Source organism: Fusarium phalaenopsidis, assembly GCF_050370095.1.
Source record: "Fusarium phalaenopsidis strain FUZ10S chromosome Unknown contig_32296, whole genome shotgun sequence".
NCBI lineage: Eukaryota > Fungi > Ascomycota > Sordariomycetes > Hypocreales > Nectriaceae > Fusarium > Fusarium phalaenopsidis.
In genome coordinates, this window is record NW_028145408.1 from 1,129,360 (window position 1) to 1,152,598 (window position 23,239).

Below are 23,239 nucleotides of genomic sequence, written 5' to 3' on the forward strand. Positions count from 1 at the left end.
CGTCGATAGTCACCAAACGACGGGAGTCTCTGCCGCCACCACCACAGGATGGACTTCTCCATTCTGTCATTGAACAGCACGCCACGAAAACGGATTGACTCGAAAGAGAGAAACGGAGTCAAGAAAGGAAGCGCAATTACGTCGAACCACAACCACAGTATCAACTCATAATCAGCACTCCCTCACTCTCTTCCTCTCCCAACACGGAACTTCAGCTTCTGAGTGGGCCAATGACGGCATCCTCTGCGACAGCCCACAGCGCCAGTGAGGTCACTGACCCCCGCCCACGCCAAAAAAGCCCCTCCCGCTGATGTCACCTCGAAGGTTTTGCTAGGTTCCAGGGAATAAACGGAGGCCAACACGGACCACCAACCATCAATCAAACGAACAATTCATTGAGCCTCCTTTCTTTGCGCGATGCTACACCGTCATATTCCTCGCCTCATCCACCGTTTTGCCTCTTACGTTACGCTGCCTGCACCTCGAGCGTCATGAGCTTGGACCACAACCCGTCCACAAGGCTAGGCCATCTCTCAACATTCCATCTGCGTCATTGGTCGAGGTACTGTAGCCATCCAGCCTGGCACAGCTTCCTTCGACGTCAGGAGGCATCAAGAGCCTCATCTTTCCAGGCACGCTTGACCCCACTGGGCCTCCAAGGCCACGGTTCGTGAGTGTCGCAAACGGCGTCTTGCTCAATTCGGCTTGCCTCTTACCCAAAGAGAAGCTCATGATCCTCGACCCTGGACGGCATCTTCCTCATCTCAGCCCGTTGAGGCAAGCTACTTACTCAATACGGATACCTTGCCTATCACCCTCGTCGAGTCGCCTCCAGATCATCTGTCCACACGTGATGACGACACTGGTGGTCAAACTTGGCTCGATTATCCCAAAAGCCTCAATGTCACTCTTGAGCTGAGTCAAGCTGGGTCAATCGTTCTAGACTTGGGCTTGGGCCTAATCTTTGCTCAAGGGTTTGAGGGTGTGTCAAGCCTGTCGGCCCCAACCCTCACCCCTCCCTCTCCTTAACCCAATCCTTGCTCCAATGCTTCTTTTGACGTCGTATGTGAGAAATGACATAGGTGCAGGTCAAGAGCTCCCCACCTCTTCGACATCTTTCGTCGTCACCATGACCCGATATCCGACTCTTCTCCTAACTGTCAAGACTGATATGATCTCGGAACATTTACTGATTATCCCTGAGGAAGCAGAAACGCCGCAGGTGTTGGTGGGTTGCGCTGCGGCAAAATTTTGCATCATACTACAGCGCCTCCAAGGAATATGACGTTGAGCCGCACCACCACCCCAGTGTCCTTTTACCTGGAAAGGCAACGGACTTTCAACCTCGCCTGCCTATGACGATGAATAGCTAGATGGAATGACATTCCGAACTAGAGATTTTCGACTCGGTGTTTTCTCTGGCGATGGTTAGAATCCACGTCGAGATGTCATTGCCTTTCAGAGCCACCAGAGTCCAGATGGTTGGACGAGGATAAACTCGTCACTGCACACCCTCGATAGCATGTCTGCAGCCACCCGGCTGTTTGCCTTTCGGGACGGGCATGGGGATCGAGATGATGGGTTAGGCTTGAAAAGTGACAGCCGGTTGACTTCTGATGTCAAGATGCTCAGGCTGCCGTCATTGGGCATCAGAATCGAGAGGTGTTTCCATGAATTTCCATGGATTCTGTCGAGAGGCGGCGTCACGAACTACGCAATTCCCTGGATCTGAGTGATTTGAACGGCGTACTGCAATGTAGACAGGTCAAAGGTGCTCCTGACACTGATTGAAATTTGTGGTAGAAAAGTGGCCGATAATGTCGTTGATATTTGGTCTGACGTATCCAACAGGCGAGATACCCTGAACAAGAGCGCTCCTACCCCTCTATGGAGCTTGGAAGCAAGTAGTTCATCATGGCACTCAAGAATGAGCAGCTCCCGGTTTGAGAATTAGTTGATGAGATAAGAGAGCCCACAGCTTACTGTAACGCCATATGGGCGAGTATCAAGGGTGAGAATGCCATGAATGATACTATCCGTGATGACACGTGATAGGTGTTATAGAATTGACCTGTAGTGTTCGACGATGTCAATGGCCAAGGCAAAACACAAGCAGGATTGCATCACGTGTACTTCATAAACTCGAGGATGTATCTGACTTCACCGGGGGGTTGACAGTAATATCGCAGTCTGCCATCAACCGGGATATCATCGCTTGATATCTCGATATTCTTGACATGGCCATGTCCAACTCCCTGTCCATTCGTAGTCATCAGATATAATCCTCATAGTGGTGTTTCTGTGACATTAAATTAAAGTCTTAACCTTTGAGTGGAGTCGACTCTGGGCCCCCGAATTGGGCAATCTAATCTCGCTGGCCAAGTCGCTTATTGGTGGTGTGGTGCCTGGGCAAGGGATGGGCTACTCGGATTGTTGGAGCTTTCCGAATCGCCGGAGTAATTGAACGAGGGAATCGATAGTTGGAAGGTCTAGACCTGACGGATATGGCATGTCTGGAGGTGGTGCTACTGTAGAGCTATTGTTGATTTGCTGCATGTGCCGTTGATTAAAGCTTGGAACAACTTGGCAATGTTGAGTGATGGACCCGAATACGGGGAGTTTTCTCAAGGAAATGGCATGTCTTGGGTTACATGATGGCCTCGAGCTGCAGCAGGAAACACTACCTGTCTACCTACAGATGCAAAGGAAGCTTATCATTCCGCCCCCAAATCAGATCATGCTCTCAAATGCCGGCCAAGAGAAATTTCACGTGTGATAAGGCATGTCAGATTGTTTGCTCACTCGCTTGGAACCTCGCAAACTTACAAATCTACCCGACCTCAATGCCGGCTGTCTTGAAAGGTCCGGCGCTCGGCAGGGCGGGGGACGCTGGCGTCAAGAGCCATGATTGGCCCGCGCCGGTGACACCTCCCGCGCGGGACTCGACCCGACGACTACAGCGCGCGGCTACACGGGGGAATGCCCACGACATCCATCCGCTTGAAATACAAAGAAGCCTCTCCCACATCGTGGATTTCTAGCCCTGGCAAACTTTGCGGTCCCCCCTGTGTGAAAAGTCGCCGGTCGGCGCGCGGCCTGGGGGGGGCTTTGTTTAATTTTGCATGATGGATTTGAGAGCCGCTTTGAAAGCAAGCCATGGGTGACAAATGTCTTTTTTGGTGGGTCTTGTTGTCTCTTGTTTGACGTGATGTTTGTGATGTTTTTGTGGTATTTAGAGGCTGCTGGTCCCGAATGAAGCATCTCGTTCACATCCACTTCACTCACCAAGCTCAGCAAACAAGTCCAAGAACTCGAACAGTTTGTCTATATCGAGATTCAATTGAGGACGATAATCTATAATCACATACAATTTAATTGGCACAGGATCTTCGACTTTCCGACTCCTGCTACATCTCGACGACTTACACCACCAAACCCAACTACACCACCTTCAACATGACTGACAACGTCAAGACCATCGTGGTCCTCGGTGCTGGCCCTGCCGCCCTCCCCATCATCCGCCAGACCATGGTCAACCATGTCATCAAGCGAAAGGACCTCAAGATCGTCGTCGTCTCTCCCAACACCCACTTCCACTGGCCCATTGCCATGCCCCGCGCTGTTGTCCCCGGTCAGCTCGCCGACGAAAAGGTCCTGATCCCTTTCGAGCCCACCTTCAAGGAGTATCCCTCAGACAAGTTTGAGTGGATCCAGGGCAAGGCTGTGTCACTGAACCCCTCGTCCAACATTGTCGGTGTTGAGCTCAATGGCACTGCTGCTGTTCGTGAGGTCAACTACCACACTCTGGTCATCGCCACTGGCTCGAGGACTCGGGATGATGTGATCTGGAAGAGCCTAGGAACTACGGAGGAGACTAAGAGCAAGCTGCATGAGCTTCAGAGCCAGATCAGCAATGCCAAGACCATTGTCGTCGCTGGTGGTGGCATGACCGGCTCCGAGACGGCTGGTGAGCTCGGCTTCGAGTACTCTCAGCACGGCAAGAAGGAGGTCGTCTTCATCTACTCTGAGAACCTTCCCCTCGCGGCCCCTGCCACCGATGCCGTCCGCAAGCAGGCCCAGAAGGAGCTCGAGAAGCTCAAGGTCAAGCTCATCCCCAACACGACTGTCGCAAGCGCAACTCCCACGCCCGGATCCTCCGACATCGTCCTTGAGCTCCGGGCCTCGGACGGCACGACAAAGACCATCACGGCGCAGGCCTACCTCCCCGCCACGGGCATCGTCCCCAACACCGAGTTCGTGCCCAAGGAGCTGCTCGACGGCCGCAACTACATCAAGCAGAACACACGCCTCCAGGTCGAGGGCCACAAGAACATCTTTGTCGTGGGCGACGCTGGTAACCTCGAGGTTCCCAAGCTGATGCACGCCGAGGCGCAGTCCAGGCACATGCTCAAGGCTCTCCCCGCGTACCTCGAGTCGGGCGAGGCTCCTGAGTACGCCGTCAACAAGAAGGAGATCTTTGCCCTGACTCTGGGACGCAGCAGAGCCACAGGCCAGATGGGCACGATGAAGATGTTCAGCTTCCTGATCTGGTTCATGAAGGGACGGTACCTGGGCACCGACTACGCCGGTGGCTGGGCTGCTGGCAAGAGGACCATGTCTGTGACGTTTGAGAAGTGAGAGAGTGCGTTTTTTGGTGTTTCTTGCACTTGACGGCGTTGTTGGAATATTTATATCCCCCCACATGCTCTGCAGTTTCTTGCTTTGCCTCTAGAATTTTTTCTTTTCTAATAAATGAATTTTTAATTGTTGCATATTCATGGTGTATCACCAACATTAGTGACATGATGCGCCTCTCTGGGGAACGAACTCCACAACCCGAGCGGACGACATGGGTTAGCGATAACTTGGAACCTACAATCGAGCTGTCAGATTGACAGACCACTTTGATACTCATTGATTCTGGCCATCTCAAGGCTTGAATCTGTCTCAACCATACCGACGGACTTGTCACACCATTCAATCGCGCGACAACTGTCGACCAGCCACCATGAATACCCTCGTTTACAACATGGCCCGGAGTGGGTTTATCACCATGCCCTACCCCGAAAAAGACTGCTCGGGCAGCGTAGTTGTCGTGACAGGCGCAAATAGCGGTAATATCAATAAGCCGCCAGCATTATACGATCGATGCTAACGTCGACTGTCTATCAGGCCTTGGTCGCGAAGCATCGCGTCACTTTGTGCGCCTCGGGGCCGCCAAGGTCATTCTGGGATGCCGCAATCCCGACAAGGGCGAAGAAGCCAAGAAGGACATTGAAGAAACGACGGGAAAGAAGGACGTCGTCGAGGCCTGGCAGCTCGACATGGCATCATTCGAAAGCGTGCGCGAGTTTGCCGCGCGTGTCGACAAGCTGGATCGCCTGGATATCCTGGTCGACAATGCCAGCCTGCTCATATTCACGCGCGAGATGATTGAGGGACATGAATCTACGCTGACTGTAAATGTCATTTCGACATTTCTGCTCACGATGCTGGTGCTTCCTATCATGCGGCGCACGGCGACCAAGTTTAACCTCATTCCCCATATTGTCGTCGTGTCATCTGATGCAGCTACCGCGGTACGTGATCTCAGCAACTCAACAAGTTCTTTGGCTGACAATTTGAAAGAGCCCTCTTCCGGAGCGCGAGTCAGAGAACATCTTCAAAGCACTAGATGCAAAGACGGACGTACTGGAGCGTTACAATGTCTCCAAGATGATGCAGGTCATGATCACAGCAAAGCTGGCTGAGGCCGTTGATGCATCAGGCAAGGGCCACATCACTGTCAACTGCCTTCACCCTGGCTTCTGTGGCACTCAACTCTTTAGGCGATTCCCTTTCCCGTTCAACTTGATCTTCAAGCTGCTTACCGCTTTGTTTGCGCGGACAGCCGAGATGGGGTCACGGACACTGCTCGTCGCGGCGTTTGCGGGAGATGACACGCATGGACGGTTCATGTTTGACGCCAAGCTACATGAACCTCCTTACATTATGCAGGGTGACGAAGGAGAGAAATTGACCCAGAGGGTGTGGGATGAACTGGTGGAGATTCTCGAGGGGATCGTGCCTGGTGTGACAAACAATATCTAGTATAGACCTGGGCAAGAGTGTCACTCCATGAATATAAGCATTGAGAAGGCCTGCCCAGAGAAGACATCCGTCTCATATTGTAGGTGACCTGAACTTCGGCCCATATCCGTTTTGTGAGGGAGTGGGATGATGCCTCAATCGACCGACTATTGACGCTTAAGTCACTACAAACAGTCAACATACAAAAAGGAAGCCCTTCAGCAATGCAGCATCGCAACTTGCATTGTTTCCTCTTTGTTTCGTCATGCTGTCATGTCCCATCTCCTATGATGACCTGTCGGCCGTGGTGTTCTATCTGTCAAAAAGCAAGGTAGTCTAACTCTAATCGAAGACATTTATTACAATTTATCTAAAATCTATGAAAAATCTAAAATAATATCCTAATTACTTATATGACCTCAGATCTATTTTATTAATTACTCTCTCATTTCTAGGAACCCTCTTTGACTACCCCTAGAGAACTATTATGCCTTCTGTCTGACGCGGAACCATTCCGCGTCACGGTCGCAACGTCGAAGGTCCCACCCGACCGGCTCTTCGCGCCTGCAGTTGAAGCTTCAAAGCTCCCACCTACAACGAACTCCCCTTACGACAAAGTATATTTATACTGCAGGCAGCAAGCGCTCGATGCCCGGGCAGGACTGACTCATGGATCGGTTTCCTTCTTCTGTCGGCGCATAAACAGACTTTCCTCCTTGAACCATCATCGATCGATATCAACACCACCATCAACATGGATAGTCGCACCGCTGCGCAGGGCGCCTTGCGCGCAACCATCGACTTCTGGAAAACCTTTGTTTCCCGCTGCATCGCCAGACGTGTTGATACGGATCGATTCGAGGTCTTAGTGCAGCAGGTTTACGCCGAACATCCTCTACCCCCCGCCGTCATCGCCGACTTCTTCTTGCGACCGCAACCCTCGAACGACAACAGCCTCGACCCTCGAATCCCTCCGTACCTACAGGTGCTCACGCGATTGAGCTATATCGATACACCGTCCGTGTTGCAGGCTCTCTATAAATACTCGTCTTCACATGCCCAGGCGCAGCAGCAGCCCAACGATGGCGACGACAAGAACGAGGCGGCGCAACCGTCAAAGACACCACACATCAAGCATTGGAAGAGTTCGTACTGGGCCGAAGAAGCCATCTTCTACAGCCTTACGAAGGCGGTAGTGGAAGGCAGGGCTATTCCGGATTCGACGATTGCGTTGGACGTCGCCAAGATCATTTCCAAGTACATGACATTGTTTACGGCTGCGTCTACTGCCTTTGCGGCCGACATGCTCGGGCAACTACATTCTCCGCAAGTTAGAGATGAGATGGAGTCGGCTCGAGCCGGCCTTGTGGCGCTGCTTCTGCGTCTTTGTGAGAATGACATACTGGTTAAGGCCGTCAGCAAGCCGTTCGCCAAAGGTGCCTAAACATGCAGACTTTGGTGATCAAATGCTGACTCTGCGACAGACGCTCGAAAAGAACTGGCATCTAGCCTAGCAAGCTTCGTACCAACCCTGCAGCTTGTGCCAGAGCTCACCGAGAAACTGGAGCTCTTCCGAACCGAGACCCTTGCGAGTCTCGATCCTGCGGATAAGAAGAAGCAGGTTGCTAATGCTGCCATGGATGAACTTCTGGATTCCACAGTTGGACTGGAAAACTTTGTGATACCCGAGATCCCCATCAGTAATACCCGAGCAGGGCTATATATCTACCTCAACGCTGCGGTCAGTAATAACGTTCAAAACGCTTCCTTATAATAATAATGGACCTTAGCTTATTGGGCGCCCCATTCTGGACGACAACGCTCTATTCTCTTACATGAACAACAAGTACCAAGGAGACGTTCAATCTAGCGCGATTGATCTGATCCTAGCATCATTCGATATACTAGCCAATGCTGTGTTTCGTAATGAGGGACAGAAAGATGCTCACCTTTTGCGCTCATACCTGATCAACAAGCTTCCTCTACTTCTATATCAACTTTGCCCTCCCGAGTTCCCAGGCACGTCTGCCGAGTTTTGCATCACGGAAGCACTGCATCATGTCGACACCAGCCTGTTCCCGACGGCCTCACTCATGTTTGACGAATCTCGCAATAACAATCCGTATACTGAAAGTGTCAGAGAGGAGTTTTGCGCCTCATGTGTCCTTCATGGTCTTGTGCAGAGAGACCACGTGGAAAGAATCCTCGGCGAGATCTCTCTGTCGGACGAACCGTCATTGCAAAAGTACTCAAAAGAGAAACTTGTCCAGGACTGTCTGTCCGACACGGACAAAATCCAAGGCTTGATTCCAGAGCTTGACAAGATGGACGGCAATGTCGGTGCCGTTTGTCAAGCCCTTATCGAGGTGAGCAACTCGAGGCCGTGTGCCACGTGTGTTTGTCGACTGACAGTCATAGCTTCTGCGACAATACTGCCATAGCAAGGAGACCATGTCTCTAAAGCTCCTGTGCAGCCAATTAGCAGCGAAACCCCAATCATTAGATGTGATTCTTCTGTTTGAGAAGTTGCCGACAATCCTCGAGCTTTTGTGCCAATTGCTCGACAACTGGAGGTATGAAGAGGATCAAGGCGAGTATCAACCAGTTTACGAAGAATTCGGCTCCATTCTCCTGCTAGTTTTGGCGTTTGCCTACCGATATAACCTCACGGCAGCAGATGTTGGGGCGATCGGTCCAGACTCATGTGTGGCGAAGATTATCGGGCGTGGACATATCGCACGACAAGGCGACGAGCTGACAGAACAGGAAAACGGACATCTAGGCGGATGGATCCACGGCCTGTTTGACACCGAAGCCGGCGGCCTTGGCGACGAATTAATGTCTTCCTGTCCACCGCAAGAATTCTATCTGTTGGTGGCAACGTTGTTCCAGAACATTGTGGTTGCCTATGCGCACGGCTATCTTAATGATGAGAGCCTCAAGGGAGGCGTCGAATGTGAGTACTCTAATAGTAACTTCGGAAGATTATTTGATGAGTTCAAGATGACTGTGGAGGACTATTTGATGATTTTCCGAGAAACTAACACCAAAACGCAGATCTGGTTGATACGTTCTTGTTGCCCTCTCTCGTGCCGGCTATCCGGTTCCTATCAGATTATCTCTGGGTCGACCAGAAGGAGGCCAAGTCCGTCATCAAGGTCCTTCAGCTTATCCTTCTGCCCAGCAGTATATCGGGAGAAGCTAGTACGATGCTGTCGTCCGTCAAGAACCTCATCGCGAAGCCCCTCGAACATGCCCTCCGGACATATCAGAGGCGCGATCCGAAGAACCAGGATATCGAGCCCCTGCTCCGGGCTCTCAAGGACAGCATCCCATTGTCTCGACGAACAGGAGGTGCCGACATCAACGAACTGGAGTCCTGGACTTCAACAGCCACGAACGGACTTGCCAGTGCCATCAAGCACAACATCCAGGGCCTCGTGCACTGGAGCATGCACCCAGCGATCAACACCATGCCGACCTCGTATACTCATCGCCAGATGCTCGCAGCCCTCAAGCTCCTCGGGTCGAAGCGGTTGTTGCACATCATCTTGGAAGAGGTGAGGCAGCAGACAGAGGCAGGAAACGCCAACAGTGTGTACGACGTTGCTACGTCGCTGATCTGCGCTCCCGACGCAGTCAAGGATGCTCCTGTTGGTATGCTCGATGCGAACGGCAACATGCCTCCATCGCTCCAGCGCCCGCGCACGCTCCGTGAGATGTTGAAGGCCGAGGCAGAAGGCTGCAAGAAGCTTCAGAAGAAGGACGCGGCGCTGGCCGAGATCGTGGTTCGTCTACACCGCAGGGTCGAAATGCTGATGGTTATGCCCGAGGCACAGGCCATGCTGCAGACGGCAGATATGACGCTGGGAGATGCGATGGCCGCTGCGGCATCCGGCGTACAGGGTGATAGCATGTCTGTCGACAACATGCTGGATGTTGGAATGGGTGGAGTTCCGTCAGACTTGGGACTTGGGCCTGCGAGTGCTGGTGGAAGCCTTGATCCATCAGGTGATAACGAGCTGTTTGGCGCTTTTGGGTCCCAGGAGTTGGACAACTTTGATTGGGATATGGATAACATGGTATAGACCTTTGCTTGCATGCCCATGGGTTAAGTATATCTTATATAAGGGTTAATAAAAGAAATAAAAATTAAATAAAAGTCTGAAGACTTTATAAGAAGTTAAACTCGTCTTTGTCTTTAATCCCCTTTCCTCAACCTATGATTACTCTTTGAGAGGTAAAGAGGTTTTAATATAAAGTGCTAAGGGCAGCCTTACCTAGGTGGTGTTTTGGCTGGTATTTGCTACATAATCACAGTTGTTTGCTAACACGAACATTGAGCAAATACCTAGAAAGAACCCTTTACCTTTAATATTCTTCGTCAATCCCAAGATGACTGGAGTGGATATAAAAAGACCCTGATGAGAAGCCAGCAGGGATAGCCCCAGTTGTTTACTAAATAGCCCGCTCAGCTGAATACCCACTCTTTAAACTATTGAAAAACTGACAGGGTAGCTGAATGGTCAAGCCTGAGGGGCGTATCCGTGCCTGGATCCATGGAACTCAGGGACGCCTCAGAGTTTTGGCTTCTCTTGCTTCATCGTTGGCAAATATCTTAGCGTTGCGGGAGTAGAGTCAGGAACAAAGCTCGGAAATACCACAGAGCACTTGTCTACATCCATCATACCTTATCAACCGGCCGATATTTCGGCGAATATGCTTAAAAGCGCCATGTAATGGACGGCGTGTCTTGAGCGAAGCTTGATTGTATGACCCTGCGCTAGCTCTATCGTGATGAGCGAGTGGCTGCTTAAAAGTCTAGACCTCGCCAATTCTTTGGGGAGTTCGCAGTCACCTCAGTTCTCTCCTTTTTCACTCACTTTCAGTCCTTCGCTATGGTTTCGCAAAAGTTGTTTGCCGCATTTGCGGCCTTGAGCTTTGTCGCTGGTTCTGAGGCGGCGCTGTGCAGGCCAAAATCTAGCACCAGCGTGGATGTGACTTCGTTTTCAACTGTTGAGACGTCTTCTGTTGCGACTGTTTCAACTGAGAGTACTACGGTTGCTACTACAACTACCGAGTCTGCATCATCGACAGTTGAGACGTCTTCGACAATTGTCACTATCTCGACTGATAGCACTACGGCCCCTACATCCACCACCGAGTCTGCGTCTTCAACGGTCGAGTCTTCTTCTACTATCACAACCGTCTCAACCGAGAGCACCACGCTCGCTACATCCACAACCCAGGCCGCCTCATCGACCACTTCGTCTGCTGAGCCTGTCATCACCAACATCCTCATCAACGGCGACTTGAACGACGGCCGCACCATCAAACCCTGGACGTCTGGCCTCAACGGCGGCACCGACGGTCTCAGCCTTGACCCGGACACGCAGGTGCAGGGCTGGTCTCTGGCCCTCTCCACGTCCGGATCTATGACCAGCTACTACGTCTTCAACACTCTGGACGCCTCACTCATCGTGCCGGGAGCGGAGTACGATCTCTCGGCGTATGTCAACCTCGACCTCAACTTCGGTGCCGGCCTAGGATGCCAGAGTGTCGACATCTACTGCGTCTGGGGAGGACTCAACCAGGCCGAGGGTCACACGTCGGCGACCACTACCGATGGAGGGTTTCAGGAGATGACGACGACTTGCCGGTGGACAGAGGAGCAGGCTGGGGATAACCCCAAGATCTTGTTCAAGTTTGAGTGTGGTTCTTCGTATTCGCACATCGATGAGGTGACGCTGGTTGGACCTTTGGCTCAGTAGGGCGATTGAGGAGGATGGATGGTTATCTCTGGTTATAGACAGGAGTTTATTTATCCGATTCCGCGCCCGTGTACTAGATTTGACGGTGATAGTAATGCAACATCCCATGAGAATTATCCGTCCAGATTATTCGCCTGCTTTTCTCACCATTAGGACACGACAGATGATGTCTCGTTCTTTTGCATAACCCGGTCTTCTAGAGTCCTTAGCGGTCTATTCGGTCAACTGTCGAGGGGTGTTCTACTGGCAACTACCTCTAAGTTAGAACTAGAAGCTCAGCACTGACATTTCCCTCATAAATAAGGTAATATTGGTATTTCCTGATGAGAAGTCTCGCTCGAACTGCATTGACTCTCTGTCATTCATGGAGACGTTTCGAAACAAAGTCTGATACTGACCTGGACCCGTGTAAGTGGTCCCCAGTATTCACAGCTTTAATCCACAATGGCAACATTACTTCAATCTCAAGTGACCCCGACCACTACTCCAACAACGCAATCATTGTTTTCTGCCCAATAAATCCATAGCACCTTGTTTTTACGAGTCAGTTGATGTAAAATGCGACGTTTAGAGCGCCCTCTACCAAGTTCAAAACGGTCACGTGATATTTACACCACCACGGTCAAAGCGAAATCGCTGAGACACTCGCTGGCCTGATTGACATCACCACAACATCGGCCTACCTTGACCCGAGAACATCATGTCTGCCCCCTCAATTGCCATGCGCGCCGGCGCCCGTCGAGCTTTTCGGCAGTTGAGACCAATTGAGGCCTCCAGTCGACGTCTCGTCCAGTATCCCCAAGCTCGATGCCTCTCATCTACGAGGTCGCTGGGGCAGTACACCACCCCCAACCCGAACCCGCCGCTTGGCAAGAAGAATGCCTCGAATGATTCCCCCTCCCGCATTGGATTGATCGGTGCTCGTGGCTATACCGGTCAGGCCTTGATCGACCTCTTCAATGAGCATCCATTCATGGACCTTCGGCACGTGTCCTCCCGAGAGCTCGCCGGCCAAGAACTCGAGGGATACACCAAGCGCAAGCTCACATACGAGAGCTTGATACCTGAGGACATTGCTCAGCTGGACAAGGACATTGACTGCTGGGTCATGGCTCTTCCCAATTCTGCCTGCAAGCCTTACATCGAAGCCATTGATCAGGCTCAGAAGAACAGCGATCACAAGAGCGTCGTTGTCGATATTTCCGCCGACTATCGGTTTGATGACGCCTGGACTTATGGCCTGCCTGAGATCACCAAGCGGTCTAAGATTGCTCAGTCCACCCGGATCTCTGTGCCTGGCTGTTATGCTACTGCTGCCCAGCTTAGCATTGCTCCCATCGTCGAGAACGACCTTCTCGGTGGTCAGCCTGTCGTCTTTGCCGTATCTGGATACTCAGGTGCCGGCACCAAGCCTTCTCCGAGGAACAATGTCGAAAACCTGACTGATAACCTCCTCCCCTATTCATTGACTGGTCACATTCATGAACGCGAGATCAACCATCATCTTGGTATTTCCGCTGCCTTTATCCCACATGTGGCTTCTTGGTTCCGGTCAGTGTTTTCTCTTCTTTGGTCAGGTAGGCTTACTGAACATCATCTACAGAGGAATCCACCACACTGTCAACATCCCACTCAACAAGCAGATCTCCTCACGCGACATCAGGGAGCTGTTCCAGCAGCGATACGACGGTGAGAAACTGGTCAAGGTCGTCGGAGAGGCGCCGCTCGTCAAGGCAATCCAGGGACGGCACGGCGTTGAAATTGGAGGGTTTGCCGTTGATAAGACTGGCAAGCGTGTGGTCATGTAAGTGGTTGACAGCCTTTGAAGGATTGATCGTGCTAACTGTGTCCAGTTGTTCCACAATAGATAACCTGAACAAGGGAGCCAGTACTCAGTGCTTGCGTGAGTATATTCTTTAATCAAGATATTTCTTTGGGTACTAATGGGATTTGCAGAGAACATGAACCTGGCACTTGGTTATGCGGAATTTGAGGGCATCCCTATCATGTAAAGGCGTCAGCTAGATCAGATCATGGATACATAATGAGACAAGAGAAACCAAGCAGGGAGTTCTCAAGGGATCAACAAAGTGCGCCTGGGCATCTGACCAAAAAGGTTCGGTACGAGAACAAGAGTTCTACTAATCTCGACCCGATCCTTAGACCTGGAGCCTGTTTATGGCCTCTTGGATGGTGCCCCGACCGCAGAAACTATACGGAAGGCTTTCGCTTGAATATTGATAAAGGGCGTTCTCGCCTATGGCGATGCCGTTGACGCTGGCTTCCCCCAAGGCCTGTTAGGTCAAAAGGCACATTGGCGATAACGACTGTGTCTGCCCTGTATTGACCAAAGCCCCCAGTCCCTGCCTACCAATCCATTGTAATTTACACGTATGGAGGAGCTCAGCCACAAAAGTTGCACTTTGTTCAGCCTGCAGGCACTTCGCCTAATGGGGGCTGACCAGGCTTCACCTCAAATATCCCTGACTTCCCCCGCCATGCATCAACTTCACATGCTCACCTTCTACGCCAAAAGCCATGGAGGCCTTGGCAGCTGTCGCCCTGGTCGGGAATGTCCTCCAGTTCGTTGAATTCGTCGGACGACTCTTCAAGCACACATCCCAGATCTACGTATCGGCGTCGGGCCTCGCACCCGGGGACCTCCATGTTCAAGACATCTGCAGAAAGTTTGACTCCTTCAGCGCGCAGCTCCAGTCAGTACCTTCAAGCTCGAGTGCGCCGCCAGATCTCCAAGATTGTGCTGCCGCTTGCAAGAAGGACTGTGATGAATTACTTGCCATCATGAGAGTTCTAGCTGCCAAGAAGGGTAACTCACAGAGACCCTGGAAGAGCTTCTCGGCTGCCCTGTCTTACAAGATGAAGGCGGGAGATATCCAAGACTTGAAGAGCAGGATCGAAGACCGCCAGCATCTCATGTCCCTCATGTTATCCGATATACTCAAGTTTGTCACCCCCAGAAACCCCAGTACTCACTTACTCAGGTCTATAGCGAGAGGGTCCGGGTAATGAGCAACGAAATCTCAGAGCTCCAGTCAACCATCACAGGCTGGACAACTAGAACCGATGCCTGGTATCACAAGCTTTTAGACATACAGCAAAGTATCAGCCAACAAATCAATACACTCAGCCAACAAATAAAAACGCCCGATCGTCAGGAAAACACACCCCAAGGCGCCATCGAGAGCATTTGCTCCGAATTAAGGGGTCTGTCGATTGACACCCAAGAGTGCCAGAAGACCATGGAGATCTTGAATTCTCTCGACTACGAAGAACGTCCGAAACGGCACAGCAACATCTCCAAGGCTCATAGAACTACATTTGCGTGGGGATTGCGACAAGACGACCCGGGCGAGAGCCAAGGACCGTCGGGGTCTTTTCGTCGCTGGCTGAGCGGGAAATCTAATCTCTTTTGGGTCTCGGGCAAGCCAGGATCTGGTAAATCGACCTTTATGAAGTTTGTCGCCGACCATAAGAAAACCCCAAAGTGTCTACAACAGTGGGCCGGACATGGAGAACTCGTGCTGGCCAGGCACTTCTTCACCATCTACGGGACAGCCATCCAGAGGTCTCTGGAAGGGCTCCTGAGATCACTTTTGCACAACATCCTGGAGGGGGAGCCGAAATTAATGCAAAAGCTACTACCGTTCCGGTGGGCAAGAACGTCAAAGCAACCTCCCTGGACACATTCCGAGCTCGAGTCCGCACTGCGAGATGTCGCCAACGCGCACCTGTCGGTCCACATGTGTTTCTTCATTGACGGGCTGGACGAGTACTCGGGCGATCATCTCGAGATCTGCCAAGCTCTCAAGGGACTGTCTGAGTCGCCTTTCATCAAGGTCTGCGTGTCTAGTAGACCGTGGAATGTGTTTGAAGATGCCTTTGGCGCCTCTAGAGAGTCTAAACTATACATACATGGGCTCACCCAGGAAGATATCCTTAATTACACCCAGGCTCGCCTTGAGGAACATCCTCGATGGGGTTTCGTCTCTAGCGGCCCCAATGCTGCACAGTCGCAGTCTCTGATTAACGAAGTTGTCGATAAATCTATGGGTGTGTTTCTCTGGGTTTTCTTGGTCACTCGGCTCCTGCGCGAGGGCCTTAGTAACGATGATAGCTTCTCAGACCTGAGAAGAAGAGTATCGAGCTACCCGGACGACCTGGAGCAATTCTTCAAACACATACTAGGATCCGTGGACCCATTCTACCACGAGAAAATGGCGGGCACTCTAATGATTGCCCGCGATGCAGAAGAGCCTCTAGCGACCGAGATGTTCATGTTCCACGATCATGAATACGACGATGAGGATTATGCGCTGCGCGATCCAGCTGATCACGAACGGCTCGACAATAACTGCCGGGAAGCGTCTATCTCGGTCTCTCGTCGCATCAACGGGAGGTGTAAAGGTCTTTTGGAATGGCAAGACGGTACAATGGTCTTCTTGCACAGAACTGTCTTTGACTTTTTACGCACTCCTGAGATGGCTAGGTTTCTCCGGGAAAAGGCCAAGGCCAACTTTTGCTCTCATCTTTCGCTGCTACGAGCCCGACTTGCCTGGCTGAAAAGGACTGTTTTCACCCAAAATGCCCTCGGCAAGAAAGAGCCTGATCTGATGGAGGACGTGCCCGACTTCGTCCAAAGCTTGCGCGAGGCGGCCCGATACGCGCGCCTGGCTAGCGGCGAGGGTGGAAACATAGAAGTTGCAACAGCAACTCTTCTCGACAATGCCGAACTTGGGATAGCGAAAATGGTTAGAACAGGTCAGATTCCAGGCTCAGATGAGTCGACAGCAGTGGGAGCCTATCGTCTGCTGCTTCTCGAGGGCAGGATCGGCGACTACGTGGACAGCAAACTCTCCATGCCTGGGTACCTCAGAAATTCTTACGCAAACAAGCATCGTTCACCACTCTGTTTTGCTCTCGGCATGGCTCCTCGCCCCTCATCCAGCGCTTCTATCGGCCTCGAGATCAACCCGCCGCTGCTGCAGACTCTTCTTGATTCTGGTCACGACCCGAACGAAGTATATGGCAAAGACACCTTTTGGATTAGATTTGTCGAGTTTTACACTCGCGAATTGGGTACGCTTTCCCGTATAGATATGCTTAGTATCGCACTGGAGAGCGGCATCTTAGAGACGTTGCTCCGCCATGGGGCAGACCCAACAGCCTATGTACCTCTCGCAGGTAATTACAAGGTCCCTTTCTGGTTCCATCTCCTCCTCATCGCGCCGCATATACATTCGCACCACCGGCCAATGTTTGAGAGAATCTGGGGCCTCACGCTCAAACCCATCCCGGTCTTGAGTCAGGCAAAGTTCCTCGAAAGGGTCGACGGACCGCTCCCGGACGGAAAACTGTGGGCTTCCCACAGCCTCTGGAGTTCCACGCGGCGCATGACTTTTATGCGGGGGACGCTAGGACCGCTTAAGAACGACACCTTTATTCTCAGGATATTTGCCAGAGTTCTGAAGCGGGTTCGTGATAGTCGGGAGGTATATAGACAATGCTGGCACTGGTTCGCGCGATCCCTTGCGGTTGACTCTCATGAGTTCGGACAGAAGCTCTCATCAATCAAGCAGGAACAGGTCAACTCTAGAAAACGGCGCCTTGAGGGGGGAGGGGAGGGACCAAGTGAAGCAACTAGACCAAAAGGTTCGCGTAGACGCATAGCTTAGTAGTGGTGTTGATGCTTGGAGACTTGAACTTGATGTAGCTCATAGTGAGTGGGCATTTTGCACTTCAATTTCAACGTGAAGTAGGGCGTATAGCTGGGCATCTCTTGAGAACACCTTTTAGAAGGATGTGTCATATTAATGATGGTATGAAGCAAGGGACATGGATCGTATGCTACTGATGGCCGACCACCTCCCACCATGAAACTGCCAACAAGAAAGCCGGACTTCAACAAGAACCGGCCGCGTGGCCTAATGGCTAAGGCGCTAGATTTCGGTCTTGAGCTCCCGAACTCTCTAGAGATTCCAGGTTAGTTCCACTTCACATCCACAGTTCCGCAACATCTGTACTAACAGTCCCAAGGTTCGAATCCTGGCGTGGTCGAACGATCAAGCTCGTCTTTTTTTGCTTTTTGATCAGCTGGCGGTGTTCTTTCAAGTCGACATTCTTCAGCCTTGTGTGAATATTGGTAGTTGTTAAGATAGCTCCTCATTCTGGTAGTGTCGCTTCTTTTTACGCGCCGTTGTCTCATCCACCCCAACCAGTGATTGCACCTGTAAATTGAATCCAGAAATCGGTCATGTCGTTAATAGCCTCTTGTTTCAATTTACAATTGAAGTCGTACGATATCAGAAAAATCACCACTCCCAACATGGTCCCTATCATCCACGAGTACCAGCCGTCAGGGCGCAATAGGCTAGGGTTCGCTGGACTCGGACGTCCAGCGGAGGAGAACCATCTGTTGATCATCAGAAATATCGGCGCCAGCAACCAGATCATGATGGCGTGAAACCTGTACTGATCGTGCTGTTGTGATTTGGACATGACGAGCCCGGCCCAGACCGTGGCCGCTATGAAGATGCCGACAGGGATGATCCAGTACAGGCATAGCAGAAAGTCATGAAGAAAACTTCCGTCTACTAGCCAATAGGGATTCTCCGCGGGGATTGATGGGGGCGAGTATTTGCTGGCTTCGAGGGATAGGTGTCATAGACTCCGTTCTGGTGGAAGGCTGCTGAGGCCCCGTCTCTTGGTTCTGCTTCTTCATCCCCCTCACTGATTTGCACGTCTTGAACGCCCATCTCGTGACTTTGGCGTCGATGGGGCTGATTATTAGGGCGAGCATGACTCTTAGGCTCAGGGTGACACGGTCCAGGGAACTGCTTTCATTTGTGATGTAGTAGATGATGAAAAACAGCATCCCCGTCATTCGGATCGCCGATACGACCAGGATGGCGGAAGCTATCCAGAGGTCTCGTCTTAGAACTATGCCCTTCCTGTAGTTCCATGAGCTGTAGATGAATGGCAGGTAAGAGGCGGCGAGGTAGATGAAGAGGAAGATGATATCGAGGGCGGCGATCAACCGGCGGAGGCTTTCGGGAACTTGGCCGGCCATGATGCTGAAAATGATAGCATTGGATAAAAACTCTAGGTGCTGATGGTAGGCACCGGGCGGCAATGGCCGGGTATTTATCTCCCTTGGAATGCCTGGGAAAGATGGCATGTTATATACACGTTGAAATAGCCTTCTATGGCTGCTCTCATGAAAAGTCAACAATATCCAGGTGACGGGATTTTATGGTATTGACTTTTAATACCGTCATGTGTTAGCAAAAATATTCTTTGCTACTGTACTGTGGCCAATGCCTTCTCTACAACAGGAGAGTGCCCATACGTGTTGTGAACAAGCAACTATATATCTTGACAAAGTTACAGACCAATGTTTTCAAGGCGATAGCTCAAGCTATTTCTATCTTGCAAGGAGAGACAGGTGATCGATAAGAAACAGCAGACAACTTTTTGTTTCTGCTTGATGATCAAGTATCCACCGAAAGTGCGAATATGCCTTGCAGACGCCTTGCAGTTGGTATCGCTCGATCACTCTGAGGGGTTATTTTGGTGGCTGTGTCACCAGGTATAACGATGCAGCGGAGCTTTGATGCGCTTGGCAAGCACTAGGCAGCCTCAAAGAAGAAGACATGTTCGGAATTGATCTGTTTCATGGCCTGGGGAGGGCGGAATTGAGACTTCGGGGAGCGGTTGGCTGCAGAGTGAGGGGGTTCCTCCGGGCTTCCATTTAAGAACCCACTTGATGGTTACACTCGATTATCTTGTGTAGAAACAAACAGTTGGGTATTTTTTTCTGAGTTGATGAATACAGGTGGGCTCTTGATATTCAAGTGCATCCGTAGCCTGGTCTCGTAGCCACAACTCACAGTCAACCCAACAACCAGCGGGATTGACAAAGAAGGAAGCACGATCACCAGAAAGAAACTCAGAGTATAAGATAACGACATTGAATATACGACAGCGTTGCGCTGGCACCGCTCAGGCCCATCTGACCACAAGGTGCATATGCCAAGACGTAAAGAACATTCTTTGATTTAGCCATCAGCACCTAAAAAGAAACTTGCTCAAGAAACAAAAATAAGGTGAGATTACGACCTGGATAGTGGGTACAGAAGCAAGGCCAACAGACGTCTTGGCGGGCTCTGATCATGGAGGCTATGCACGATTCAACCTCACCAACTGAATTAGCCTCGATCTGACCAGGTTCAAGACGCCCGGCTCACGTACGGAAACTAGAATAAACTGAGACGCCTTCTCCACACCTTAATCTGACGACCCTTGTCTTGCTTGTTTTGATACCGGGCTTCAAGGCACACGATAGCTATACGTGAGGGCGAACCGTCTTGGCCCAGCACCACCAAGATGCGGGTGTCTTGTTGATCAACGAAGAGGCATGCGAGATGTGGATTTGTAGCATTGATCATCTCAGGTATAAAGCCTCATGCTCTGGCTGACGAGTTGGAAAAATCATCACCAGCATCTTCAACTCTACAGTCAACTGCATCACTTCTCTCATACTTCGGCCACCTTGGCAGCCGGCAACATGGCTCTCAAGGACCTCGTTGCCAAGTGCCTCTGCTTCTCTCGGCGAGATGCTGCCCAAGAGGAGTCAGAGAAGCAGGAAGCCCCAAAACCTGTTCAGACGACCCAAATTCCATCTGTCAAAACTACCTCTCCTCCCGCCGCCGCCGCCCCTGCGGCTACTAAATCTGCCCCGGCTCCAGTCAAGTTTACCCCAGCCCCGGCCAAGACCACTCCTGCTGCTCCAGCTCTCGCCAAGAAGCCGGCAGCCAAGCCGGCCACTAAGCCAGCAACATCCTCATCCCCGAGGGGAGGAAGCGGTGCAGGAACGGCATCAAGAATCAGCCAGCAAACGACGATGAACTCTCTCCTCGCTGCCGATGCTGCTATTAGCAGCACCCACAAGACCTCTTGCCACACAAGCAGCGGAGGAGGCGGCCACAGCAGCTACAACAGTGGTGGTGGAGGTTATAGTAGCTATAGCAGCGGAGGAGGAGGAGGAGGTGGCGGCGGCAGTTGTGGAGGAGGAGGAGGTGGTGGTTGCGGAGGCGGAGGCGGAGGCGGAGGATGCTAGGTAAACTGATCCCTTTCCTTCAGGGACGTGAGGGTGTTGAAGGTGATTATCGATGTACTTGAGTTTGTTTGGATACTGTCGAGATGGAGTATGTTCTAGGCTTTAAGAGATGACTTATTAAATGCTTTTGTTTCCCACATGTGAGTTCACTGTGAACGGTGATTCCAGGGTGACATGTATATCACAGGAGCTCACTGCTGCGTGATCAAGCCCGACACAAGGTCCGAGTTCCTAGCCAACCCGGCGCCGCCCGGTGTGGGGCCGTACCCCGGGATCCGACGATTTCGGCTTCTCACGAGATAACTCTTGACAGGAGGAAAATGAGAGGGGCAGAGCTGAGGATGAAATTATAAAGCCAAGCCTTCAATGAAAGACCAGCTACTCAACAATCATTGGCAGGGATAAATCACCTCATGTCCCGCTGGAGTGTTGGTTACACGGCACTGCAGGTGTAAGCTGACGACTGAATTGCTTCTTCTCAGCTTCATGGCACGCTCAATAAACTACTCAATAACCAAGCATAAAATACCACGATATTTGTATTGCTATTATGAGGAAGACTTCTTAATCGGTATACTCATTCAGTCTTGCTTCACTAACATCAAGCAACACAACCAATTCCAAGTAAAAATGTAATCTCATGAGATTCCATCCCTGTTCCTTGCAGCAAATCCTTCCTTCAGGCGCTCACTCGCAACTCGGTTACCCAATTCGGCACGAAACTGCGCATTCTACATGGGTTCCAAATCATTCATATGATCGCACCTGGCATGCTTTCTTCACGAACTCTATCCATCGTCGTTTGTTCGAAACAGTCTCCAACATGGCTTGGAAGCTCAGATTACTAGCTCTTCTCCAGTTGGCAAGCTGTTACATGCTCTTCGATTCGCCCTTCGAGTTGCCGGATTCCGTCCCCCAGACATGTCGAGAAGCCTTGTCGCGAGACATTGACTGTCCGTTTGTTGTTCTAGCGGATCAAGTCAGAGATTTCGACGGCTTAAAGAGCAAAGTTTACGACAACCCAAGAGCCTTTTACTGTGCTGATCCATGCCGTTCTTCTCTCGGTAACTTCTTGGACAATGTCGTGGTAGCATGCGGTGATTTCAAAGACGGTCTGTGGGAAAACATATCTGAGACAAGGTCGACCATGGAGTTTGCCGAGTCTATTCTATGGGCTCGGGGTCTTTTCTGTCTTGAAGAAAAGTATGACTTCGACAGTTTTAGGAGGCACATACACCCCTGCTAACATGTGGTATAGGCTACACTCGACTCCTGGTTCTCGCCTTGTGACCAACACACAGGATGCGTGCGAGGGAACGATCTACACCGTGCAAAAGGGTGATACTTGCCAGTCTATTTCAAAGGCCTTGTCGGTGGCCACTGACAGGCTGATTGAAAGGAACGGCCTGAAATATACTTGTTCTGACCTGCTCGAGGGGAGGAATCTCTGCATAGAGGATGCCTGCGAGATTGCGAGGATCGAGCTAGGCCAGACTTGTCAAGACTTTGTCAAGTGGAAGTGGTTCAGCACGATTCAGCTTCAGTCATGGAATCCGTATGTAGTCTCTGGAGTTTTCTTGTTGGTGTTTACTGACTGGGGTTTGTTAGTACCTTGAAGCCGTTGTGCAACAGCCGGCTCATTCCCAACTTGGACGCCGTGGCTGGCCGTTATATCTGCATTGGGTCAGTGTTCTTTGGGACATCTGTACAAAGTTGTTTCTAATCCATTACAGTCCCCCGGGCGATTTCAATAGCCCAGAGCCATCACATACACAACCAACGAAGGGAAAATGGAGAATGTGAGTACTTCCATGGCAATATCGAGCCTCATTCTAACTACCAAACCAGAGAAGTCCCCGTGTCCACCAAGGCATCCACAACCACCGCGAACTTAGCGTCCATCACTACAACTGAGCCTTTGAAACCATACAAGACTCGCCTGCCAAAGATTGATGCCAACCCCGACGCCGCAAGCTCGAAAGCAGAGTCTCTGAAGTACTGCTGGCTCACAAACGAGACCTGGGACTACACATTGGACACCGGCGGTCCACCAGAAGACTGCCGGAGCCTGATGGATGTGTACTGCGCTTTTCATCCAGAAAGACCATCTCCAACGGCGCCGTCCTCCATCCCCGAGACATGTACACCCGGGAGCGACGTTGATGAACTCTGATAGCCTAAGATGATAAGATACTCGTGTGGTGAAGCAGGCGTTAGGATATTCGTGTAAATATCATTCACATCGAAGGAAAGTAGTTACAAG

General features: G+C 51.3%; 8 protein-coding genes and 1 non-coding gene across 9 annotated transcripts; all 9 read left to right on the forward strand.

Moving 5' to 3' along the window:
* Positions 1-3,456: 3,456 nt before the first annotated feature.
* On the forward strand, positions 3,457-4,638 carry LRP88_05942 (NAD(P)/FAD-dependent oxidoreductase; the record flags this gene model as incomplete). The annotated part of the gene is made up of 1 exon (XM_083242485.1): positions 3,457-4,638. The coding sequence occupies one exon, from the start codon at positions 3,457-3,459 to the stop codon at positions 4,636-4,638; it is 1,182 nt and encodes a 393-aa protein (XP_083101421.1).
* A 370-nt stretch (positions 4,639-5,008) lies between these two features.
* On the forward strand, positions 5,009-6,090 carry LRP88_05943 (uncharacterized protein; the record flags this gene model as incomplete). The annotated part of the gene is made up of 3 exons (XM_083242486.1): positions 5,009-5,114; positions 5,173-5,579; positions 5,629-6,090. The coding sequence occupies 3 exons, from the start codon at positions 5,009-5,011 to the stop codon at positions 6,088-6,090; spliced, it is 975 nt and encodes a 324-aa protein (XP_083101422.1).
* Positions 6,091-6,823: 733 nt separating this feature from the next.
* LRP88_05944 (mediator complex, subunit Med5) lies at positions 6,824-10,157 on the forward strand (the record flags this gene model as incomplete). The annotated part of the gene is made up of 5 exons (XM_083242487.1): positions 6,824-7,505; positions 7,554-7,810; positions 7,860-8,435; positions 8,488-9,025; positions 9,127-10,157. 5 exons carry the CDS (start codon positions 6,824-6,826, stop codon positions 10,155-10,157), a joined length of 3,084 nt encoding a protein of 1,027 aa, XP_083101423.1.
* Positions 10,158-10,967: 810 nt separating this feature from the next.
* On the forward strand, positions 10,968-11,840 carry LRP88_05945 (uncharacterized protein; the record flags this gene model as incomplete). The annotated part of the gene is made up of 1 exon (XM_083242488.1): positions 10,968-11,840. One exon carries the CDS (start codon positions 10,968-10,970, stop codon positions 11,838-11,840), a length of 873 nt encoding a protein of 290 aa, XP_083101424.1.
* Positions 11,841-12,540: 700 nt separating this feature from the next.
* Positions 12,541-13,852, forward strand: LRP88_05946 (NAGSA dehydrogenase family protein; the record flags this gene model as incomplete). Its single annotated transcript, XM_083242489.1, has 4 exons — positions 12,541-13,391; positions 13,444-13,644; positions 13,694-13,743; positions 13,797-13,852. The coding sequence occupies 4 exons, from the start codon at positions 12,541-12,543 to the stop codon at positions 13,850-13,852; spliced, it is 1,158 nt and encodes a 385-aa protein (XP_083101425.1).
* A 526-nt stretch (positions 13,853-14,378) lies between these two features.
* LRP88_05947 (uncharacterized protein) lies at positions 14,379-17,533 on the forward strand (the record flags this gene model as incomplete). Its single annotated transcript, XM_083242490.1, has 3 exons — positions 14,379-14,574; positions 14,679-14,803; positions 14,855-17,533. 3 exons carry the CDS (start codon positions 14,379-14,381, stop codon positions 17,531-17,533), a joined length of 3,000 nt encoding a protein of 999 aa, XP_083101426.1.
* Positions 17,534-17,771: 238 nt separating this feature from the next.
* LRP88_05948 lies at positions 17,772-17,915 on the forward strand. The gene has a single exon. It is a non-coding gene; the product is annotated as a tRNA-Arg (tRNA).
* A 2,509-nt stretch (positions 17,916-20,424) lies between these two features.
* Positions 20,425-20,976, forward strand: LRP88_05949 (uncharacterized protein; the record flags this gene model as incomplete). The annotated part of the gene is made up of 1 exon (XM_083242491.1): positions 20,425-20,976. One exon carries the CDS (start codon positions 20,425-20,427, stop codon positions 20,974-20,976), a length of 552 nt encoding a protein of 183 aa, XP_083101427.1.
* A 1,147-nt stretch (positions 20,977-22,123) lies between these two features.
* Positions 22,124-23,149, forward strand: LRP88_05950 (LysM peptidoglycan-binding domain-containing protein; the record flags this gene model as incomplete). The annotated part of the gene is made up of 5 exons (XM_083242492.1): positions 22,124-22,179; positions 22,235-22,531; positions 22,585-22,659; positions 22,710-22,775; positions 22,825-23,149. 5 exons carry the CDS (start codon positions 22,124-22,126, stop codon positions 23,147-23,149), a joined length of 819 nt encoding a protein of 272 aa, XP_083101428.1.
* Positions 23,150-23,239: the final 90 nt, after the last annotated feature.